This window comes from Odontesthes bonariensis, chromosome 4 (assembly GCF_027942865.1).
Source record: "Odontesthes bonariensis isolate fOdoBon6 chromosome 4, fOdoBon6.hap1, whole genome shotgun sequence".
Taxonomy (NCBI): Eukaryota; Metazoa; Chordata; class Actinopteri; order Atheriniformes; family Atherinopsidae; genus Odontesthes; species Odontesthes bonariensis.
The window spans coordinates 30184646-30205796 of record NC_134509.1 but is presented as its reverse complement, the minus strand read 5'-3'; the positions used below and the strand labels follow the sequence as shown (position 1 = coordinate 30205796).

General features: G+C 38.0%; 1 protein-coding gene across 3 annotated transcripts in view; it reads left to right on the top strand.

The window, feature by feature from the left end:
* prkcaa (protein kinase C, alpha, a) overlaps positions 1-19654 on the top strand; it is a 153434-nt gene extending 133780 nt beyond the window's left edge. For all 3 annotated transcript variants that reach the window (XM_075463887.1, XM_075463888.1, XM_075463889.1), the window contains 2 exons: positions 5317-5457; positions 15301-19654. In XM_075463887.1, coding sequence (XP_075320002.1) covers positions 5317-5457; positions 15301-15465 — 306 coding nt within the window. In that variant the 3' untranslated portion in view covers positions 15466-19654. The remainder of the gene's footprint in view (positions 1-5316; positions 5458-15300) is intronic.
* Positions 19655-21151: the final 1497 nt, after the last annotated feature.

The window sequence follows — 21151 nt, the reverse complement described above, 5'->3', positions numbered from 1 at the left end:
GTTACTGAATTGAAATGTGTTTTTCACGTGGAAGTTTCAAAGCTTATTCTGGGGATAAAGAGAGTTAACTTTAACACAATATAATCTTTTGGATAATTCGAGCAGATGCACATTGGATATCAGTTAATTATGACTTCCGTCTATAGTGTCATAGTCACTGATGACATGACATCCACATAAGTTGTGCTGTAAAAGATTAAAACATCCTCATGTGATGATACACCATTAGAGGTGGAAATCAGGTTCAGGCTCTGGCAGCAGTGCATTTGGATTGGCCACATGGAGGGAAGAGGTAACCTAAGTATTAAACACTGTGCAGTATTTACTTGTTATACTTGGAATAGTCAGACTAATTGTCTAGTGAGACAGAATAGCCTGCACTTGTGTTTTGTTTGCATGCAATGAATTAAATAGGGAAGGTAGCAGTTTTATTTCAATCCAGAGGCAATGTAAAGTCAGTGAGTTGTGTAATAATGTGCTTTGTCTCTCTGTCCCTTCCTCAAATTCACTTGTTTATTCTTTGGATTATTTTAATATAAACCCTGCTGAATGCAACTCATCGTAATGTCCTCTCGTGTGATGAAAACACAGCTGGTCTCGGACGTCCCTTTGCAGAATTACCTCTTTGATCCAAAACAGTCTGATTTTAAGTCTGGCCACTCCACTGAGATAGGTCTACTGTCTTTGACAGAGGCCCTAACGGCGGCTAGGGCTGCAGCACAGTTCTCTGTTCTCACCTTGCTTGACCTCTCTCCAGCCTTTAACACGATAAATCATTCCATCCTACTATCTGTTAAGGTAGGGTACATCTTGTTTTGAGTCACACCTCACTGGGCATTCTTTCAAAGTGTTAACAGCAAGAACAAACACTAGTGCTCTACTGCCTCTCTACTGGGGCGCCCCATGGTTCTGTACTGGGACCTCTTCTCTTTGCAATATATACAACCTCTTTGAACCTTGTCATTCATTCACATGGCTTCACATCTATGCAGATGATACATGACTGTACCTATGAGTCCCACAGAATAAGCCCAGCAAGAATCTCACAGTTTAAATTGGAAGTATTTTGACTGTATTTTGAAGTACTTTCGCTGAAGTTTAAAAAAGCAAAAAGCATCTGTTTTTCAGAGTCACCCTAAAAAAAGCATAAACGATAATAACAGCATTATATAAAACATTACAATACACAAAATACAATCCCTCTTACCTCCTTTCCATTCAGATAATCATTTTATGCTCTGAGCAGAAACAGCAGGTGGCTTTCAGCGTTACGTAATCTTAGGAGCACATAAATAAAAATAAACTGTCATTTGATAAATCATGATGTAGTGGAGCCATTTAAATTAGGCTGTTAACAGCAGACGGAACAGTTTCATGAAATGTCAGCAACGTTTTTTTTCTCTATTTTCTGGTGATGATTGTTTGTCACTTATGCAAAGTGATTCAAGCGGTGAAGTTTCAAAACACATGTGAGTGTTTAACACTGGCAGGCCAGCAGTCACTCAGTTTCAGGGACAACTCAAGTTATGAGGTGTGTCACCTTAATGGTGACGGCAGTGTGTTTGCAGCAAGGTGCTTTCTCACTGTAACTGACAGCCCTGTGAACAGACAGAAAACTGCTAATGACTTTTTCTTCCTTGTCAACAGCTGTCTGAGGCACTCTGCCAGCTGAGTGCACACTGCAAGTTCAGATGTGCCAGAGCCAGAATGAGGGGCCAGCAGCAAATGAACTGGCTCTGAAATTCAGTACTGACAACAGAGATTATTGTACGTTATTTGATGTTGGACTATTTCTTAATTAAATAAAAGTAATTGACAGTGTAGTGATATATTTCATCAGCGTGTAACTATTGAAGCTTATTCTGTTCCTATCTTGTCATTTTAACTTGAAGTTTTCTAGATTTCTTGTTTTATCAGGAAAAGAATCAAAGGAAGTTCAGTCAAATTAAAATCAAATTAAGGTTTAGATTTTCATTTTGAACTATGAAGAACACACAAAACAGACATAAAAAATGAAATTGAAATAATAACATAGTGTTTAGAGAGGGAGACAGAAAGCCCTTTCTAAAAGACTTATTTAAAACCTCCATCCAAAACATCATTACCATACAAAAGTGGTCACGACTGATGAGAAAACAAAATTTATTTACAACAGGATGCAGATGTTAGTTAAAATTATCAGCTCGTGTAACAGTATGCATATGATGATAAATATCTAACAGAGATAATAGCTTCTATGTCAACATTGACTGTTATACAATACTACTTGTAATGAGACATGATTCTATAAGTGAAGAAAAATAAATCTAAAAACATGTACAAAAATACATCTTTTGTAACATTTTATAGAGGAATAGTTTTTAGCCAGGTGGTAAAATTTATTCCATAGTTGGGTACCCCTATAACTTCTCAAAAATTGACACCATAAGCGATAAATTTATGTGGATGAAGAGCTGAAGATGGATGAGTTAAATAAGAACGGTCAAGTGAGTTTGCTATGAAATAAGCTTTGAACTGCATGGAAATATTCCCTTTTTGAGTTTTTTTTTGTAAATAAAAATGTCCATAATTGGAAATTAATAAGAAAAAACGTAATTTAAGATGTATTAAAAATATTTCCTAAACCCTAAGAATCTGGATTTTCTTAAACAAAGGAATATATGTGATATTTAGGACTGTGATCAAATTTCAGTTACATGGATACAATTCTGGAGGATCAAAATTTTGTGAAATTTGTAAGGAAAAGTTCTCTTTGAAACTATGCTACAGTATGAGAGATGAGAATTAATTAAACTTTAATACAACTTTTGAGCCAGTTTGCAATAGCAAGTTGATTAATCTTCACTGTTATAGCTCTACATTTCTGCTAACCCAGTCAGTCAACTCAAACTCAGCAGCCAAAATAGCAATAATTCTTTAGTATCCTTAGTGTGACTTTTTGTATATGTGTGTGTGTGTGTGTGTGTGTGTGTGTGCAGTAAATTTAATGCTATTTATTTACTCTGAATTATGTAGCATATGCAGTTAATCAGTTTGCATCTTTGACCAGTGCATGGAATGTTTAGTGAGCACGAACTACGGTTGTGTCATCTGCACACAATGTTGGAGAAAGAATATTTGAGACTTTAAACAAATCATTAATATGTCTGAGGCATACTAATGGTCCAAGATTGGACCCCTGAGAAACTCCTCAGTGTAATCTGGCATCATCGGGATAGCAGCCCATAACACAAACAAACCGTCTTCTTTTAATAACATTTTAACCATTGAAATGCCTGACAATGAAATGAAACCGAACCATGTAAGTGAAGTGATTTTCTTAAAAACTATATTAATGTTTAAGATAAGTAAGAGTAAGTTGGTTGCTGAGGTGCAACAAGTTACCTAATTTCAACAAACTACTTGATTATGAAGTTCAAGATAAGGAGAACTTTTTCATACTTTTGAGTGAAATCTTAAGTATAAGATTTCTGCATTTTCTTGTGACCTATTTCGTAATAAGGAATCTTTAACTCGTTCTTGTGTGTGTGTTTGCGTCTTAGTTGCCGCTGTAAATATGTCATATACTCTTGTATAACTGTTCAGGTGACTTGGCTACATATGAAAGTATGCATCACTTATTCGGGATTTGCCTTGAGGTATTTCAAGTGTGTATGCATGTGTCTGACTAATCATGGATGTAAATACTTTGACCTTGAGCTTATGACTCAGAATACACCCTCTGTTCACAATGGAAGCACAGAAAAGTCAGCCTCTTTAATCGTTTGAATTAACTCAGTCATTTTGTCCTTGGACGAAAGCCACCAGGTTCTTCATCCATCTCAAATGAGCACTTTGTCTTTCTTTGCTTTTCAGTCAGGACAAATTTCTGCACTGATGGAAAGTCAATACAAAATATCTATGTGAGTAATAAACTGTAAAATTACCAAGACCCCATTCAGCACATATGTCCCGTTATCAGTAGGCATTGCCTAGATGCATTTAAAATTTGGTTTGGCCTGAATGTTTCCACTCACTACCTGCTCTGTTGTTATCAAAATGTACAGGTTTCCAAAAAGAAAGCTTAACAAACATTTAAGGTAAATGTTATATTACCACGTTATTTTAACACTGCTTAATCTAAGGAAAACTGTCTCATGTTTAATTCAACAAGACCATATTTTTTTTTTTGTTCTTGCTTATGTTTCCTGAGGGGAATTACATTTATTTATTTTTTTTTCACATTTCTAGCAAAGTGCAGACTGTCCTCATGTTGTTTGTGGTGTGACTGGAAGTGGCAGCAGTTCTCTAAAGGCAGAACAAGCAGAGGGAGAGGAGGAGGAGAAGCAGTTATGTCACTCGTTTTCAGACCCATCTGTTTAGCTGTCATTTGCTGACCTAGAAAAGAGTTGGAATCAAATTACAAAAGACATCAGTGAAGGAACAGAATGTAGGAGATTTCCTGATGCACAGGTCACTTTTCAGAGATATTCACCTATACTCTGTATCATTTAAAGGTGGGGTAGGGGTTCTTTTTCTGGAACATTTTTTTACATATTGCTTGAAATACTCTTCACACCCCCATTGCAACCAATTAATTAAAAGTTTTGACACAAATATGAAAAGTTTTAGTGGCCTCTAGAACGTACAATCTAGGAAAAACAGTATCGGTCCGTTCACAATGATTGGATTCTGATGCCGTCTATCAAACTGCAATCTGCTCCTCCCTCCCCCTCCTTCCCCCTGTGCGCGTACCCTGCTCCGTGAACGAATTACGCGTCCAGAAGCTTGGCAGGAAGCTAAACTAGAGCCAGCTTGGCTAGCACCTAGCATTATTAAATGTATAGTTATCATATACTAAATACGGCAACGATCGATGCTTGCTGTCAGAACAGCGCTCGTGCACCTTCGTGCTCGTGCGCGTTCATGTACTCTAGAGGCGTGGCTTCGGGGGGAAATTGAAGGAAAGGGTTGGGACTTTTTACCGGTGTATTTTCAAAATGCAGCTTCGCTGGACTCAAAATCCAGGATCTCCTACCCTACCTTTAAGTGGAAGTAATCCCTGTTTAACTTAAAAACTGAATAAAAGAAAAAGGCTTTTTTTTTCTTTCTGATTTATATTTCATATATTTTTTTTAAATTGTTATTTTAAACTCTGCTTATTTTTACTCATAAGGACTAAATGTTTTCAATCAGAGATAATTCATTTTTCATTCTTTTTGTTTATCGACTCTATTTCTATGAAGAAGAAATAACAATGATTTAGCTTATTATGCAGAAATATGTTTTAATCTAAGTCCATGCTTCTTGTATCTTCCTTTTTTTCACTGTGAGCAGTTGATGACCAAACATCCATCCAAACGTCTGGGCTGTGGCCCTGAGGGTGAGCGGGACATCAGAGAACACGCCTTCTTCAGGCGGATCGATTGGGATCGCCTCGGGAACAGAGAGATACAGCCACCCTTCAAGCCTAAACTGGTAAGTCTGCACATTTTGACGACGAATGTTCTGAAGCCAAGGTTAAGAGGATTGGAAGCCTCTCTCGAACAGAAGTTTAACCTTCTTCAATATAAGGCCTAACACTTTTATGATGTTGATGTTGATACTTTTGGTTTATTTATAAATGGGTGTGTGGTGCAATATGAACCAGAGGTGCAGTGATGTTTGTCTCACATGTGGCTGCAATGGGTTTTGGTGAGTCATCAAGCATCACATCTACAAGAGAGACAGTCATTGGGATACCAGTAAGTCCATTTTCATGAAAATAAGTGATGAATGTCTTAGGTGCCGTTTACACATACCCGGGTATTTTGAAAAACGAAGACCTTTCCCTTCGTTTGTGCCTTTCGTTTACACACAAACGGAGTTTTTTCCTCCGAAAACGAAGCTAAAAAAAAACTCCGGCAAAAGTGGAGATTTTTTAAAAACTCCGTTTAGCGTTTGTGTGTAAACTGGTTGAAAGACGAAAACGGAGTTTTCAGAATGGAATGCGGAGTTGTCGTCATAGTACAGAGCCCCGCCCCTATCCACCATAGTGGCAGGATAACGCCATTCATTGTTTATCTGGCAAGTATGGAGGTACTAGCAGCATTTATTTTGTTGAGAGCTATACTCGCTTGTGTGATTTTGAAAATTACACTCCTACAAAGTATTGAACAACAAAGGCGCATTACGGCGCGGAGGGCAACAATTGCGGAGCTTCTGTTGGCAGACAGAGCCCGGCCATACCACCGCCAGCGACGGCGATTCTGGATTAGACCCGGACGGACTGCTTTATGGTGGGAAAATTTTGAAAATGGCTTTGTTGTCCCGGAGGAATGGAGGGAAAATTTCAGGATGTCACGATTTTCACTCCTTTCCCTAGCAGAACTGCTACGCCCGCACATCCAGGGTGAGAGTACTCACATGCGCGCTTCTGTTGATGTTGTGAAGAAAGTTGCCTGTCAGCGGTTCTCTATTAGGCTTCTGATTGGCTTGTGTGGAATTCTCATTGTTCTAACATTGCCACCGTCAGGCTTGGCGTAATTTAACAGCTCCTGATAGCGTATTTCTCCGGATCAATGTAGACGGGTTTTTTTTAAAAAACGGGGCTGTGTGCACGGGTTTTTTTTTGAAAACGAAGGTTAGAAAATATGCGTTTTTCAAAATACCCGGGTATGTGTAAACGGCGCCTTAATTTCCCAGAGGGAACCTCCTGAGGGAGCAATAAAGATCGATCTATCTATCTATCTATCTATCTATCTATCTATCTATCTATCTATCTATCTATCTATCTATCTATCTATCTATCTATCTATCTATCTATCTATCTATCTATCTATCTAAACCTAAAGCCGGTGATTTTTATTTTTTTTTTTTAATAAAAACTTCATATATCCATAAAAATACATCACAAAACAAATCTTTTAGGGCAAATGCCTCTCTGCTGTGACTTCTACTTTCTTGGGGGATACTTTCTGCTTGTTTACCATTCTGTTCAACAGCTTTCAGTCAGTGTTTTGAGAATACACAAACACAGATGAGAAGTTACAGCCTAATATGTCTCTGATTACTCTCCCAATGTGCTTCCTTATTAACTTCATATTTTATTCTTTGACTTGATGACTTATATTCAAAAATAAGGAAAATATTTAAGTGATTGTCAGTCACAGTCTAGCCAAAGTTATTTCCAAGTTCTACTTCATGAAATGTTAATCACCAGCTTATTGTAATATATCCATGTCGTCTAAAATGAGATTTACACAAAATGGTTCTCTATCTTCACTCTAGCTGATGCTTTTGGTTTGACGAGTACAACGGGGAAATAAAAGCTCATCTGAACTACTCAGATGTTTTCATGGACCACAGTTTTAAACAACTCAAATACTCACACAAACAGATTGCAGATATTCCTTATCCTTGTGCAGCACACAGTGTGGCCCTTCTCCTTGTGGTTTTATTAACGTTTGATCCAAAACTTTTCTTTACTGCTTAAACTCACTCCAGGAAATATTTCTTGTTAATAAAGATGGAGATATCTGCAGAATACAGGGACGTTGTCACATAATATGGATTCATATTCATTTTATAGGATAAAATTTAAGTTTTAATTTATAGTTAACTGAAGGGAAAGAAAATGATCAGCAAACTCTGTTAACATTCTGTTTTTGTTTCTCCTTGTCTGTTTTTTTTTTTGTGTCCATACAAAGTAAGGTCATGCAAACTGAACATCACTCTGTTGTCAGGACAGTGCTCTGTCTAACTGATGGAATGAACATTGCTGAAATCTGTGAACAATTGGATTTCACTTTAATTGATAAGTACATTTTCCAGCTATAACAGCCAAGTAAAACAAGAGCACTAAAAAAAGAGAGGGCGGCAAAGAAGATACAGTGGAGGTTGAATGGAAGGTGTTCTAAAAAGTTTTAGGGTACGCATTTGAGAAATGGAAAATATTACTTTTTATTTAATGCAAGAACAGCCAAGGACACATGAATAAGCTGCATCAAAGAAGCAAAATCGTGAATAGGTGAAATTTGGGAAAGGTAAAGGCAGAAAAGAAGAATCTACACTGGTGTGGGTTTTCTCAGATGTAAATCACTAATGAAAAGCATTATTGAAAGCATTATGTTGTAGCCAGCTTGTTTTCTCCCCAGCAGGTAATTTATCTTACCAATATAGATTCACTTTGTTGCTACCCAGGTAGTGGGTGGATTGCATTTGAAATGGTTGCCATTTCCTTGACTGCTAGTAACTGTTACACACTGGTCCCTACAGAGAGCCCATTTCATGGCGTATTGTTTTAAACACATAGCATGCACCCTTTTAACTTAATGAACTACTATCCTTTTTTTCAGAAAAAAAAGCAATTCTATGGGTTTGAAACAGCATTTTAAAGCAGTCATCAAAAGACTGGCAAAACAAGATAAAATAATTTAGAAATGATGAACAAGATATCAATAAACATGATAAAAACTGTCTGCATTGTTACAGTACGTAAGATGGACGACATGTGTTTTGTTAGCCCACTTGCACCCACTGGGTGATATGAGGCTACAATATAATTGATCTCTCCACAAATTACATGTTAGCACATGAGCAACATACTAATTATCAGCATATAGGTAATATGCTGTTAGCACTCCAAGATATTGCTATTTAATATAGATTAGACTTCTGTTATATCTTTAGCTCTTACTGTACAGTGGGGACTATTTTATTGTGCTGGATTAATTCATTTCTACGGAGCTCGCTGATGTAAAATGACTGCAGAACCCTGGTGAAAACCAATTCAGAGTGAATGACAGTGCCAGAGATGTGTGTAACAAGGAAAGTCATACCGCTGGAGTTACCCTCTGTCCACTCAAGTCCTCAGTGTAACACACAGTGATATTGAGATACTCATCTCAGAGTTTTTAGGATTTTATGTGCCTGTCCTTCACCACAAGGCCACATTCAGAGCTTTAGAACATCACCCAAAATGATGGATTTTGGCTTTGCTTTATTCGTCAGTTTTCACAATAAACATACACTGAAGTCAATCTTGTGTGAACGAAACACAGCCGTTGGCGGCATATGACATTGGTTATAAGTGATATTAAGTTCTATTCTTAAAAGCATGTTGCACATTATTTTCTGAGGGTATGTAGTTCAGAAATCCCTTCAGTTTACAGGCGATATTGTTGAACACAGTCTTCCTCTCTAAATGTTTTTAGTCTATGTTATGTGTACACATGCTCATAGAGACTAAAGGGTTCACTACAGGATTCATATAAGCTGCATGTTTTAAAGAGAAAAAAAATAGGAGAAAGTAGGTCACTCAATGTTGTGTATGTGTGTGTGTGTGTGTGTGTGTGTGTGTGTGTGTGTGTCCCCTACATATTCGTTTTTAAAATTTTAGCTCTCATCAACGTCAGTCATCAAGGGCTCCAGTTCCTCTGATAAGGTGATTCCTGGCCTCTGTCCGTCTTTTATCCTGCTGAATGGATGTGCTGTGTGTCATGGAAAGGCTCTGTGTGCTTTGTGAGTGTGTGGGGAAAATGTATGTTTGCAAGTGTGAGTCGGAGAAGATTGAGATTAACAGGTTTGGAACAGCAAGGGAGGAAGATCCCCTTGTATCTGTGTCAGTTTGTAGCTGTCTGTGTGGGGAAGGGGGCAGTAATCGATGTTGGAGAGAATGTGGAAAGCTTCTGAGCATACATATTTGCTCATGTTGATTTTGCAGGCAGGTGGATGCATGCAAATGCGCATGTTCTTTGCACAGTGCACCCTTGCATGATTGTAGTCGTAGGTGCAGGTAAGGGTGACAGCGTAGAGACGGAAAGGGAGTGATAAATCAGCTCAGTTCTTATAGTAGTCATGATCACTCTCAAAATTGATTCACCATGTCCATTTAACAATGCCATGTAATGCTTTGTTGTTTCTGAGTCCATTGCAAACAAATGGCTGTCTTTATACACCTCCCTTTCACCCCTCACCCAATCCATTTACGCTTTTCTCACCCAACTCCTCCTCCTCTTGCCTCTCTCCTTTTTTCGCTTCTTAATCTCACTTCATCCACCTGTGACAGCTGTGGAATTGCAATCAATACACCAGCTGCACCCAGCCAAGAGATTCAAACCATCTGTATCTATTGGACCAGGACTTAAGACAGCACACATGACAAAGTCAGAGCGGTAGAATGAGCACCAAGGCAAGCTTGCTTATTATTGATCCATATTTATAGTGCCTGGTGCTGTCACTATACAAGTGTTTGCTGTAGGTAACAAAGCAACATTGAGCCAACGGTGGGGGTATTTTAAATCAGGCTAATATGTCCAGAAAACAACACGCTGGATGCCCACACACTTTACACCAATTTACGGAAAAAGTGGGTCAATATGAAGCTGCTTATTCATAGTAAATGAAGGAAGGGAAGGGAGATAGGCCGACCATGAGTGGGAGGATTTAGTTATTACACTAAAGTCTTGGAGCAGTGTCCAAGGAAGGGAAGCGCATTGCATATGAGATGCATAAACACATACACATAGAAGCCAATGGCATAATGGATGAGTTGTGACTCACTGTCACTCTAATAAAAAGAGGGAAGGAAAAACACTGTTGTAACTTGACTAAACATGTCTTGGCCTCTTTTCATGTGGATCATAATAAGTCATTTTGAGTTCTGCATTTGTTTTTTTCTGTTTTTTTTGCAATGAGAATACATTTCTTCTAATTTGTTAGTTATTTCTCAATTATTCCTGTTACTTTATTTGTTTGATTTTATGTATTAAAGCTGGAGCATAAATTATTCTTCCCTTTCTGTCCTAAACCCCTTCTACCAGATGAGCATTAGTATATTTTGTGAATAGGTCACCATCAATGAGACTCAAACCCCATTCTCCTGGGTTAAAGTCTGCTCTTTTGCAAATTCATCTTCTACGCTCTGCTCTCGCAGGAACCCTATTTCTCTTTATCCCACCTCCCCTGACTTTTGATTGGCCAAAGTCTGTTGTCTCCTCATGGCTTTTAATTTCATCTATAGCTATGTGAAGCACTTTATAACATGAGAGTTTCTGGTGCCTGAAAACAGAGCCAAAAGAAGGTGCAGTGGTCTGGTTTCTTAAATCAAAAAGGTCCACTCTGCAATTTTTAACAATGTTCAGACTCTTCAGCACTTCTGCCCTTTTAATCAGCCGTAAATGTAATTTGAAGAAATATTTTCAGTTGAAATTACTCCACTGTATGTGCATAGTTTGTGCATAGTCTAGACCCTACAGAAACTAATAAATGTAACTTTTTATTTTTATTTTGTCAAAGCTGGACCAGGGATGTTTTGAGCAGCTAATATGTTCCAAGGTGAATTCCTTCAGGCGAAGCTAAAGTCATGACTTTATTACTGGTTTCTGCACCAATATCCAAGAGGTTTCAGCTATGCTTAGTGATTTATTAATATAACAGATTAATGAGGTAATGTGGTTAAAACATAAATAGTTAATAAGTGTCACTGTAGGACAGCTTTCCAGAGACTAGAAATACATTTCTAGAATACTGTACTTCCACACTCCCCACTTCAAAGATAGTGTACGTTGAAATTGCTCATACCTCTGTGTGAACTGCTCACTTATGTTGGCAAGAGAACAATTCAACAAATAAAGCATAATGTGTGGGAGAGGTTGAGAATGCAGAGCTTAGCATACCATTGGCCTCAAGGAGAAGAAAGTACAGAAAATGATGGTGTGTGTGTGTGTGTCTTGGCACTACCCTAATGGAGGCAGGCACTCATTTATCATCCTAAGTAGCTGAATGTTCTTTTAATATCCTTGAGTGCCGAAGCATGCACGTCTGTATGTGTGCACTGAAAGAAGGAGAGAGATTAAAGATGAAAGAAAGTAGGTCAAAAACTCATGTAGGACACTGTGTCACAGTGCATGGAAGGCTATCCAATACTCTCACATCGCTTCAATATAAAAAAAAATGAATAAATATATACAACAAGACAGATTGGAATAAATGAAGTGTGTCTGGCAAATATTTCCTCAGACTCAAGCCTGTCAGTTCTGCAGCTGAAGCTTCATCACACACATATGCTTTGCATGCACAAACTGGTTTGAGTATTGCCTAGAAGCAGCGGCCTGATGTCACAAAGAGTAACTTCTTCAGGATATAGAACGGGACATCGTGCTGCTTGAGCTTGTTGTTTGAGGTCGGGTTTAAAAGTACGTTGCTTCACTTGAGCGATGAATGGTCAGTGATGGATAGAAGAAGACAAGTGGACAGAGAGACATATCAGTTGAAGCATGCTGGCGATTACCCATAAGGTGTGTTCTGCAACGGGTAACACATTCAGAGGCCACATACACAAACACTTACACTCAGAGCCACATTCGTTTCCCATCTTGAAGTGTGCGTCCTGCCGTCGATCCACTCTGACAGGTTGGTGGTGGCTTCCAGCAAATGTCACCTACTGGTGACAACAAACAAGGTCAAAAACTTTGCATGCAAACCCGTTCATCTGAAACACATTGGTCCGCTCATGTTTTTGTGTTCGGCTGTGTTCAGAATAGAAATGTCTGATAAACAATTCTTGACGCACTTATTAATGCTCGTGTAAACAGAAACATACACACATTTGGCCAATGGTGATGTCATGTCTGTGAATGAAATGTAGGACAACTGACGATGAAAGTCTGTTGGTCATGAGTTAGTCAGTACCTTAAAGGCCAGATCACTGTGGACTGTGGCTTCAAACTGCCCCAATACCAAATGCAAAAACTGATTGGAGGCAAGGCAAGTTTATTTGGATAGCACCATTCAATAACAAGGTGATTCAAAGTGCTTTACAGAGACATTATAGATAAAAAGCATGATTTAAATTTTAAACAAAAAAGAAAGAAATAAGAACAATATATAGAATCAGTTGTTAAAATATGATTAAGTTTTGAAACTCCAGCTTCAGGCCTGAAAACAAAAAGAAGAGGATGTGAAATGACTAACTGAAGTCTGTGTCCTGACAAAATGTCAACTTTCTCATAAACCCTCAAAAAAAAAGGCTTCATACTGTTAAGACATTGGGCTTTGAAAACAAATGATAAAGATAAATAACTTTAATTTTAATTCTGATCTTCCTCTAAAGCAGTAGTTTGGTATTATTGTAAATGGTCTAATAATCTTTTAGTTCAGTGTAGTTATCGGTGATGTAAGATATGAGAAATATCAATTGAAGTGATTAACAACTTTAACAACAACTAATTGTGCCGGCAAATATGGGGCCATGTCGGTAGCTATAGATACAATTCACATTATTCCAGTCAGTACAATGTTTCATAAGTGTGACAGCTCAAAAAGAAGTCAGTAGATGATAAGTAAATGTTAAGCATTGTTAAAAAAAAAAAAAAAAAACCTAGCTTAGTGATTAATCTAACCTAAAGAGATATTTATCATCTTCAGTGTGATTGTCTGTAGTTAGCTTCTTATCTGCAAGAGAGGACGGTCAAAGTGTTCTCAGTTTGGAGAATGAGAAGGATACCTGATAGATGAGGCGCCCCATGTACAGAGGCTACAGTCCTCGCTGCAGCTGGCCCCGGTTCGAATCCCGCACCGGTCGGCCCTTTGCTGCATGTCATTCCCCCTCTCTCTGCTCCCTGCTTCCTGTCTCTCTCCAACTCAGTGGCGGTCTGATACTGATTTACGCCCCGGGCGAAACCCGGTGCTGGCGCCCCCCCTCACCCTCTTTTTTCGTTTTTTTTCCCACCCCAGGCGCCTGCACCTCTGTGGCCGAAACGTAACCACGAATACCCCCCCCCCCCTCGTTGTTTTTTTTTGGAGGAGAACATCCTACAGGGAACATGAATGCTTGTCGTGTTTTTTCACTGAATATAAGAGACACAGTGTCTGTGTTTGTGTGGTTTTAAATCCATGTGTGCATGTAAGTGAGCCGTGTGTGTGGGTGGACAAGCCAATGAGGACAGAGGTTCATGTACAGACTTCTCTTTTTCCCACTTACATTCTTGTTTACATTTTTTCTCATCTATTGTTACTCCATTTTTAAATGAATACATTTGACACAAGAATGTGACTTTGCTAACTGTGCAAATTAAAGTAAAGATGTTTATAAATGCAAATCTTAGTAGTCCAAACAAATGACTGCTGTTTGTGTGTCTCTGTGTCTCACACATTTCCTTTTAGATCAAGTTACCAAAGCTCAAAATGAGATTTTATGTGTTCAGTGCTAAATACTGCTCAAACAGCCCAAACTCGTCCCATGTACCACAATATAGTAATACTTAGAACAAAAATCAACAATACTCACATATTCAATATTTAAACTAGCCTAGTTATATTTGTTTTGAATCCTAATGTGCTTTTACATGTGAGGTACAATTTTTTTCAGTCAAACGGAAAGATGAGATGCACGCCCACATCTCCAAACATGCTAGACTTTCCTTTGCTTTGAGGCAAATGAATGCTGTCACCATGAGGCATGATCCCTTTCTACATTTTTTATTTTATTTGATGATCTTGTCATTATGGAACATGAATTACTTGTGATGTTGTCTGTCACATACTGACAGCTTGCCCCTCCAGATAAACACCTTAATTAACCCCCTCTGAGACCTTGTTCCACCTTGATGCTGCTACGCTCATTCAAGAAATAATTTCAGTCTTTTGTAAGATGATTAGCTTTGAAAGTACATTTCCTATCTAAGGCAAATTAGAGGATCTGCTTACCAACAGGTCAGTGGAAACATAAAGTCCCTCATGGCAGAGGTGCTTACTCCATTTCCTCTCATCGAATCAAATCAGAGCATTCTTTATTTGAAGCTGCATTGCTGTTTCACAGCTGCGCCAGTGTTGCTTCAGTATTTAGAGGGATGCTTTGTGATTCAGGTCATTGAGAATATAAGTGTGTAATCTGAATTTTTTTAACATCATACAACATATTGCAATGGAGAAAAATTTGGGATCAAGTTTTATACGTCCATTTTTATGTAAACTGAGGTCAGGATGGAAATGTGTGAAGCTCCAAATGTTGCTCATTGTACCACCCAATCACATTTTTAATATGAACTGTTATGATGGTGTAAGTAACTAATGATGTTTGATGATGACTATGATGTTGTGTTTTCTTTTAAGGGCTTATTTGTGTGAAAATTGCAAAAGGTTTAAAGCAATTACTGCTGAATGCAATGACTGGTGTTTTCTTTGAACTGCTGTGGGCTGGCCATGAACAGAATGACTGAATGTTTTTACACTCCTGCTTGTGTGCCACATTATACTGTCCGCTGTTTGCTTGTTTTCTCTGGTTGTGTCTTGTACCTGATGTCTAAACATTTCTCCCTTCTCTGTCTGTCTTTTCTGCAGTGTGGCAAAGGGGCAGAGAACTTTGACAAGTTCTTCACACGCACCCAGCCCCAGCTCACACCACCTGATGAGCTGGTTATTGCCAACATCGACCAGGCAGAGTTTGCAGGGTTTTCTTTCATCAACGCACAGTTTGTGCACCCTTCGCTCGCCGTCAGTGTATGAGAAGGATGGTAAAACCTTTGAAGAACCTCCCTGTTAACAGCCGCCCAACTAAACCAACCATCAACATCTAACTATAGCTTAAAGTCCCCCAATAGATCCTAATGTAATGGTGTAATTCATAAGCATGACTCTCAGGCATGCATATTTGCTTTGTACAATATTTCTGCCAGTGTAGATTATGATTGGATAGTTTAGTTTGGTTCTTTGCCACCTCAACAGCATGGTTTCCTTCAATGATGATGGGCAGGCACAATATAGGGATGTGCCTCGAAAACCCAGAGGTACAAAGACAGAAGGGTGTCCGGCTTCATTAATCTATGCCAGTATAAGACTTACAGAATAAATGAATCTGTTTACAAATCTCAATGGGTAAAATGCTCTCCATAGATCCATTTGGTGGGTAGCAGCATGTATTTATGTGGATGATCATATTGAGAAACACATATTAGGCAATGTAGATGCTATAGCCAAATATGAAGGACAGGTGGTGCAGGTGTTGAAACAGCACTATGTGATTCAATGTTTCCTGTATCATGTTTACAGTTTTCTTCTCATTTTATTTCATGTTGATGGTATAAAGTTAAATTTTAGTATAAGATTATTTTAGCCAGTCTCAATTTTCTTCATGTGTAGCAAATCGAGTAAAAAAAAAAAAAAAAGGAGCAGTTATGTGATGAACATATGCATCCTTTAAAGATATGAAAATAAGAGACTCGTAGGTATGAGAGCATTAGTTCCAGTTTGTCAAAAAGTTTGCTTATCTTTAAGTGTTGAAAATTACAATTCACACACAGCTGTTTCCTTGCCCTTACCGAGCTGCAGATTGTACCCTGATCTTTCCAATAATTCTGTCGACACTGTGGACACACATTAAACTTTTATCAGTTTCAGATATGAGCGGTATCAGAACTTGCTTATATCCACCATGAAATCAAACCTAAGCAGTTTATAGTTTGTCATATTTTAACACTCATGAAAACAAAGCCTCTCACTGGCCATAAATGTCTTAACAGAAGCTGACATTTTGTATCATCTGATGTCATATACAATGTTTTGTTGCGTACAGAGTTGATTTGTTGTCACAAGAAAAAACTTATCTTTCAATTGGAGTCAACAGACTCATCTTTAATCAAGTCATTCTTTGTGTCCCTTTGTGTTTCTGGAGTATATTTAGGAATAGATTTCTTTTTACTCTTCTACTTTTTTGTGATCTCATATTTTTCCATTAGATCAGATCAATATTTTAATGTAACAAAAAAAAAGATCAGTGTGAATCTCCTTTGTAAATAATTTTGAGTTATTGAAGAAAAGTATATCAAGTTACATTTTTCTACTAACACATGAATGTGCTTATTACATTTAATTAGATAAGCCAATATTTGTATGTTGTATACAAACTTAAACCACTGAGAGTGTAAGCCAGTGCAGATTACCTTTTTAACAGCTGGACGTCTTTAAAAGAATCCAGATTTAGCTAATCGTGAAAAATATCAGTTCTCTTTTTGTCACATTTATCAAACTTTTATTTTCCTTTTTTAAATAATTATCAGTAATGTTGACTGCAGTTTTGTGATGGTTGAATGCATCTCCAGATGTTGAATGTCCCTCTGTGTCTGCATGCCGTTGGTAGGTCTCATTCATGCATGTGATCCGCTAAATGCTGCATGTTCCTGAGTATGAAACTCCAAAGAGTTATAATGTCAAAAGTGAAGCTCCAGTTGAATCCGACTTTTAAGAGAAGAGTCACCTTTTGTAGTCTTGAAGAAAATATCTTTATTGAATGTTTAGAATGGATTCCTGATGACATATTTTCAGTTATGACTGAAAAGTTGTCAAACTATCCCTGGAAATGTTTCAAACTATTCATACTCCATTACATTACTGGCTCTTTGTCTGTAGGCTCAGTTTATTACAAACTGAACTTTTGCACTGTTTCTTCTTCAGTCTTGAGACATACATCAGATTTAGGGTGGATTATCACTGTTAGCATACATCTAGATTGGCCAAATTAAAGTGGCCCATTTCACATCTGTTATCATAAGAGTACTGATCTGAAACCAGTTAGACTTTCAGTGGTACTGATGTTCTGATGTTGGTAAGTTAGGTGTAAAAACATCAGCAATTTTGCCAAAACAGTTCATATAACTGATCCTCAGGGGCTAAATAACATAAAACATTTATTGCAGTTTTTAGATTTAAGTGGAATGCTGACTACTTCAGGAGACCCAGTTGCTGCTGCTGGTTCTGGATCAGTGCTCTTTTCTGTAAAATTAATGATCACATTAGGAAACTCTGATGTTGATAGGAACTATTGAAACCTAAATATTCTGTCCATGTTTTTCCACGAGTTGCTCTCTCCCTCTGTGTTTCCTATCCTCTACAACCATTTGCACGTGCCAAACCTGGAGAACACCAGACCCGACAATAGCAGCCTTGCTCTAGCTGTAGTCACATTGATGATTTACTGTGACAGCTTCTGTGTCGGCCACAAAACATATAGTAGCATGGTGCCATTGGTATGCCAATGCATATTGTGTCAGTGCACTTACCAGTGCCAGTACGTTTTATAGTGAAGTTACTGTGCACGTTAGTAAACACTCCTGTTCCCATCACTTGATCTTTTTCTGAATTTGGGCAAAACTGTTTTAAGTTTGACACATTTAATTTAACATTTACAGTAAATCTCACATAAATTAGATATAATATTCCTTGTACATACACAAGACTTTGCTCAGTAATGGTCTTATCAAAGCCTATCTTGCACCTCTGTATGTGATTATGCCCTGGCTTGATAGTGTGGCTCCATCCCTTTAATAGAATATCTGTTGATTTACTGCATTTGCAATCTGTTAAGATGCAGGCAGTGAGAGCAAAAGAATAAGATTTTCCTTCCTCGTGTGCCTTCCCCAGCTTGTACAGATGTACTGTACATATTCTTTTTTAATTTTCATCTTCCTTTCTCTGACCTAAACCTCCATACAAATGTCCTCCATTACGATGTATCTTGTTATTAGATAACTTTCAAAGTAGTTGATTTACTGAATGTTTGCTTTATTTTATTCTTTCCTTGTGTTTAATCATCTCTCACAGTTCATGTGGATGTCAATTAAAAGTTCTAGAAAACTGAGAGAAAAAAAAAATTTCTTACTGCCAACAATAACCTTTACAGTTTAGAAAAGTGTAACTGGATTTATCCTTGTGTTCCTGCTTTCTTTACCTTTGCCTCCCTGTGCCTATCGGCGACTGAATTATATGGTGAATTATTTAAATAGATGTATGTACTAGATGAAAAGACGATACTGGATTATGGGATGGTGAAGAAACAATGAGCAGGTGATGGATTAGATTCTGTTAAATGAATGTCGGGACTAACGATGATTTCTTGAACAGCCCCTGTGCCTCGCCACACTGACCTATCCCTCCTTCCTCGGTGCCTGGGCCAAGTCAATCCATCACCTTATTGATAGTTTCCGCCTCCTTTTACCTGTGAAGTCCCAGTTCACGAAAGCACTTGATTTCCCTTGTGCAAAGCACTCTACAGAGATGGCATCAATTCCACCTTTTCCTCTTTTCTGTTATGTCCTGCTAATGCACCACGGGAAAGGGAGTAAGCCAAATATATTTGTTTTACTTTCTTTACTCTCTGTCAGATGTCCACAACTTTTTCATCTTAATTTCATTTGATTGCCAGTATTCATGCAGTAAATTCTGTAAAGATGTAATGACAAATGTAAGGTTGGAGAGATGCTTTCCTTTTTAAATGGGCTCGTCTTACAGTCTAACCCCTGTAAATGGTGAAATTTTTCTTTATTATAGTCAGCCATTATTCTTTGCTGTGTCCTGAGAGATGAAGAAAAACTAATGTCATCTTGAAAGTGCAGGTTTCAGGATCCAGTGATGTGCAAGAATGCCTTATATCTGACTCCACACAGCAACATGTTCAATAACTCTGTTCATTTATAATCTCTGCACCCCTGTCCTTGTACATAATTTACTTACAGTAGATACCTACAGAGACTGTAAAAGAAAGAATATATTGTATTTTGCAAATGGTGTATCTTTGTTTTCCTCGTCAGCCTGAAACCTTTAAAAATGCGTCTGAGCTTCTTATCCTCGTAACTGATTGTGTCATTTGTACCTAATGTATGATAATGCAAATAAATAAAAGGCTAAATGAGGTCTACATTTATGCAAGTCCATTTCTTATGTGTGTGTAAAAATTAAGCTCCATGTGTTTTTTAAAAATCACACGTGTATATATACACACATAGTGTGTATCACAAATAGCATTAAAAGTACACATGCTTAACCATTGCCATTTTTCTCTGCTATAATGATGTCTCTAAATCTATTCAAGACATGTGTAACAAACCAAATGTTTTTTTTTTTTAACGTGCTAATTTATTTTTTACCTACATTTCCCACATTAAATCAATTCCTGAGTTATATTCTCCCGAACTTTGCACAAATAACAAATATGTACAAAGTGCACAGTGAGTTCTTCTATGTTCTGCACTGGACATGTGCCTTTATATGTGCGTGAGGTTTCGTTTGATAGTTATTGATTATACTTTAATCAGCTGGTTTCTCTCATTCCTCTGTTATAAATACAAACAAGGACACAAACACACACGTACTGTTAGGAAACTCCAGAGCTCAGTGATGTACATCTCTGTTTATGTTATCAGATCTGTTCTGGCCTTAAGTAAAACAGATGCATTATTGAGGCAGTGTGATGCACGTGTATCTTTGTGAATAAATACTGAAGCAGGCTTCGTAACCGAAGCTGCATTATTTATGTTTGCATTATATAAAGAAGAGGGGAAACAAACAGAGAAAGACAAGATGACAGTTCCACATTTACCATGGCGGGTGAATAGCCAAACTCTTCTCTAAACTGAGTTAACATTGTTGTAGAAAGCTATTGTTATTGATCAAAGGACTTCTCTGTGAAGACACTGAAGTTCAGAAACTGTGAACGAGGCACGCCTTGTTCTGTACATTCTTGTGGGTAGATGATGGTGTTTGACTTCTAATGCCTTTGGAAAATTGCTGCCTCAAGTCTCCTGTCTTTCCATTTCCCCTTACTGTCACAGGGATGGCATTGTATTCCTCCAGCTGGAGAAAAAATAAGTTTAGCCTTACAGGATACACTGACTCTCTCTATAAGAGGCAGCAGCTTTTTCTAGCATCCTGTCAGTGGCTCATCATGGATCATCACGTTGGCCTTGGTTCAGATGTTGGAGCTGTGGTTTAGTTCCCAACCCATCCATGTGTCAAAGTGTCCTTGGGCAACACACTGCTTCCCCATATTGACCCTGGTCAATCCAGCACAAACCCTGTGTGTGCGATATGGAAATAGGAATAGGAAAGTGATGCATATAAATACGGTAAATAAGAAGCACTTTTTGAAGATTTATGCGAATGGGTGGATGAGAAACACATTGTAGAGCACTTTGTAGAAACTAGATAGAGTTAAAAGACACTTAATAATTATGGACCATCGTGTTGGGTGATCCAGTTACTGAATGATTTTTATGATTTTGTTCATGATTTTCTTTTGTATGATAATGTAAGTGGGAAAAGGGAACTCCTGAGTTGGGAGCCTTGGACACTGTGTACACTGCCTCTCTTGCTAAGATGTTTTTATTTTTGGCGTGGCGTAGTGGGTTAAGCAGGCGCCCCT